Source organism: Rhinolophus sinicus, chromosome 16, assembly GCF_057876585.1.
Source record: "Rhinolophus sinicus isolate RSI-liver-muscle chromosome 16, RSI-T2T, whole genome shotgun sequence".
NCBI classification, from domain to species: domain Eukaryota; kingdom Metazoa; phylum Chordata; class Mammalia; order Chiroptera; family Rhinolophidae; genus Rhinolophus; species Rhinolophus sinicus.
The window spans coordinates 25,038,994-25,043,295 of NC_142516.1; the positions used below are offsets into that span (position 1 = coordinate 25,038,994).

Genomic DNA, 4,302 nt, shown 5'->3' on the forward strand with positions numbered 1-4,302 from the left:
GGGATAACCCTTTGGAAGTTTTTTTGGGAACAGATTACAGGTGGAGATTTTGGCAGAACAAATCTCCCCGTCATGACTTCTCTCAAGAAATTATTTTGAAATTTTTATTTAATAGGAGACTTTGTGAATTAAGCAAGATTTGGGTTGATTTTTTTGCAAATCAAGAACATCCATCTGCTTTTTCACTGCAATCTTCTGAATAAAATACGTCTGCACAACTGACTCTAATATAGTTTTCATATATAGTTTTCATTATTATAATTATAAAATTCAGAATGTTTTACTCTTTAGAGCACTGTACCAGATTCGTAAGAAAGATTGTGCTGAAGATAACTTTAACTCTAAACATTGACACACTCATTAACCAAAAAGAAAGATGTTCATCACAAGTGCTGAGGGAAATGGGAGCATCTCTTTCTATATGCTCAGACTTACAAAATTGATTAATGGGTTTCAGCTAGGTCAAAAAAGCCAGAATAGAGATATTTACTTTAAAAAGAAGTACAAATTGGCAGGCAAATTTTGCAGTGAAGAAATGAGTCCTGAATATAGTATAGAACTTTTAGTGTTATTACACTCTACATTTTGTCATTTACCTCAGACAATTCATTCAACTCCTCCAAGCATCCGTCAACTTTAAAAGGAGAGGGTTGGGTTAGAAGTTCTCTGAATCTATTCTGGCCCTGACATTTAGAAATAAAGAAGGGAGCTTGTAGAAAAACATTTGATTATTTTAGCACGGTAATCAGATATCCTTTTAGAGAAAGAGAAAGTATCTAAATAAAATGACTTAGGGTAGATGAGACTGGCAAAGATTGAAGATAATGGTCAGGGAATGAGTGGGGACTCAATATGCACAAGAAAAGAAGATTTCATTGTTTGTTTCTGAAAGGAAGGACGAGGGTGATGAAGAGAGGAAAAAGGGGAGAGCAAGACAGGACCCAGAGCTAGAGCAAGAAGACTGGGTGTTGGCTGAGGAAAGATCAATAGAGAAACCCTCAGTGGAAGTGGTGGTGTATATTGACCAAAATGGACTTTAGAGACCAGACATGTCTTTCACTTTTCTGGAAATAACCAGTAAGCGTTTTATATTCAACCATGGATTGGGGTTGAGTTTTAATAGATTGTGAAATGTACCGTTTTTTGTTTCTTCAAATCTGGGTCAATGTGGGCCAGCACTGGAGCAGCACACAGGCAATTATGGTTCTGGAAAGCAGGGAGACTGTGAAATCTTAAACCTTTTGTGATTGTCAGAAATTAGAGAAGCCATGTAACTGGAGTGGTGGAGGGAGAATTTAAAATAAATTAATCTAGGTCTCTGATACCTGCACAAGATAGGAATAATCATCCTTCTGGAATGGATTAGAAAAAACACTTTCAAAGAGGTCAAGTGATTTGACTGATTTTGCCAACCAGTAAGTAGTATGGTTGGATTTAGAGCCCAAATCTCACATTCTGGGGACAGTGTTCTAATTCCGTACAGAGAATGATTGTTTGGGAAGCATTTCTACCTCTTCTAAGAGTACAAGTGGTCGTTGTCTTTCCCCCTCTCTCTGAACATCAGATATGTAAAGATAAGAGCTCATCATCTTTGTTTCTTAATTCAACTAGTTCTTTAATGTTGCAGATAAGATTGCAACTGTAAATGACAAACTGAGAACTCTTCAGACTTTTATGTTGACACAGAGAACTATAGTGAAAATGTACTTATTTTAACATGTATCAAGGCAGCAATGTGTTATTAAAAAATCTTTAAGGGGAGTTATTCCTTTGCTAGTATTGTGAGGAACAAGCTCTTGAGAAGCTCATTGCCCAGTGGTTGTGCACCTGTAACGATAGTTCAGTGTGATACATTTGAGTAACATAAGTATGTACAAAGGATGACACGTACTTGAAACAGCAGCATACAGTTTTAATGACTGGATAAAAAAATTCAAGGAAGACAAGACCGGTGGGAAGGAAGGACACTCCAGGTAAATAAACTGTAGATTAAAGCCAGAAAAATACAAAATGGCATGGTAAGTATGAGCAACCACAAGTCGGTTGTTGTTTTAGACCAAGGTGTGGAGGTGGAGTGTTGGGAGGTGAGATTGGAGAAGCAGGCAATGATGAAAACGTGAGGCTTGTGTGTTTGTGATTGATTTCATTTGAACTCTGTCTTGTAGGCCACTGGTTTTTAAACATGTTGCCATAGGTGATCAATTGTGAGATATATTGCAAGTAGTTTGATTTGCATTATAAAATACATGTCTTTGAAAATGATTTTTTTCTAAGGAAGTACAGGTTCAAGATCATTCCATATTCAAAAATACTGGACAGAAATCAGGTAGTGTGATAGTGATTGGACTCTTGTCTATCTTCTATTTATGTTCCTTAGTGTGAAGCATATCCATCTGTTATAGTACATAATTTGCAGCTTTATGAAGTACTACCATATCTCTTCTCATTTTAGCTTTTATAAAAAATATCTCTTTGCCAGAAAACCTCCTCAGTCCTTAACTTGAATAGGTCCAATGCATTTTTTGATTAAACTAATTCTCAAAATGTCTCACTGAGCAATACCCCCAGCATACAGTTAGGATTATTTCATGTTTGCCTAGTACCCTGGGGCATACTTATATCATTTGATTGTAATTGTTCACTCACTTGAAAGTGTCTTATATTTTATTGTGAGTTGCCTGAGAGCAACTTTTATGTAATTCAGCTCTAGATCTTCAGTGACTTATAGCGTATTCACTAAATTTTGAATGAATGAATGAATGAATAATTAATGATATTGTCAGGATAATGATTCTTTTAAAGTACTACTAATAAAGACACCTTGAAAGTTGGTAGAGTTTAAATTTTCAGTATATACAATGTATACTTTTATTCGTTATATGAAATGAACAATAAGGAATAAAATGGTCAAGACAAAATTGACAGTCATTTCAAATTTTATTTTTCTGGGATTTATTCACTACCCAAAGCTGAAAGCCCCATATTTGAGCTGCACTGGCTGATGTACCTGGTCGCCTTGCTGGGTAATATTATTCTGATCTCCATCACCATCCTGGATTCCCGCCTGCACACACCCATGTACTTCTTTCTCAGCAACCTCTCCTTTCTGGACATCTGGTACACTTCTGCTGCTCTCACTCCAATGCTGGCAAACTTCGTTTCAGGGAAAAACACCATCTCATTCCCAGGATGTGCCTCTCAAATGCACTTCTCCCTTGCCATGGGCTCCACTGAGTGTGTGCTCCTGTCAATGATGGCATATGACCGATATGTAGCCATCAGCAATCCCTGGAAGTACCCCATTATCATGAACAAGAGGGTTTGTGTGTAAGTTGCAGCAGGCTCCTGGGTGACAGGCTCCCTCACCACCCTGGTGGAAACAATGTCTGTGCTGCATCAGCCTCTCTGTGGAAATAGCATCATTGATCATTTCACTTGTGAAATTCTGGCTGTCTTGAAACTGGTTTGTGTAGACATTTCCAAGGTACAATTAATCATGCTGGTAATCAGGATATTTCTTTTTCCGGTGTTGATGCTTCTCATTTGTATCTCTCATGTGTTCCTTCTCTGCAACATCCTAAGAATCACTTCAGTGGATGGTCGAAGCAAAGCCATTTCAACGTGTGCAGCTCACCTAACTGTGGTGGGTTTGTCCTCTGGCACAGGTCTCTCCACGTACCTGAAGCCCTCAGCTGCAGGTTCACAGGAAATAGACAAATTTATAGCTTTGGTATATGCTGGATTAACCCCCATTTTAAATCCTATCATTCGTAGTTTATGAAACAAAGAGGTGAAAGCAGCTGTGAAAAAATTGCTGAGTAGGAATGCTCTTTGTGCTCTTTCAATCCATAGTAGCAAATAATATTGGTAAACATTAAGAGATATTTAGTGGTCAATATACACCAGAACATTGGGATAATGGGGGAAGATACACATTTCAAATGAGATGTGTGATTTCCTAAGTCTTCCTTGACCCACCACTGAAACTCTACAATTATATATATATATATATATATATATATATATATATATATATACACACACACACACACGTAATACATGTATATATATTATATATGTATATGTTTTACATAAGTATATCTGAAATGTTATACAAATAGATCTCATGATGATGAATTTCAATTTTTGTTTTGGGTTATAGAGTATAAATATAACTTTAAACATTAAGTTAGTGTATTGAGTATTCAAAATTGTATACATGTAATATACAAATATAATAACTCCGGTAGATTTTTTTAAGCTAACTTATGATTAACCTCTGTTTTAGGCTGAATTGTTTCT

General features: G+C 36.5%; 1 protein-coding gene across 1 annotated transcript; it reads left to right on the forward strand.

Moving 5' to 3' along the window:
- The first annotated feature begins 2,903 nt into the window (after nucleotides 1-2,903).
- On the forward strand, nucleotides 2,904-3,862 carry LOC109448625 (olfactory receptor 13F1-like). Its single transcript, XM_019734153.3, is given in 2 exon segments — nucleotides 2,904-2,967; nucleotides 2,970-3,862. Coding segments are annotated over 2 exon segments (957 nt in total).
- The last annotated feature ends 440 nt before the right edge of the window (nucleotides 3,863-4,302 follow it).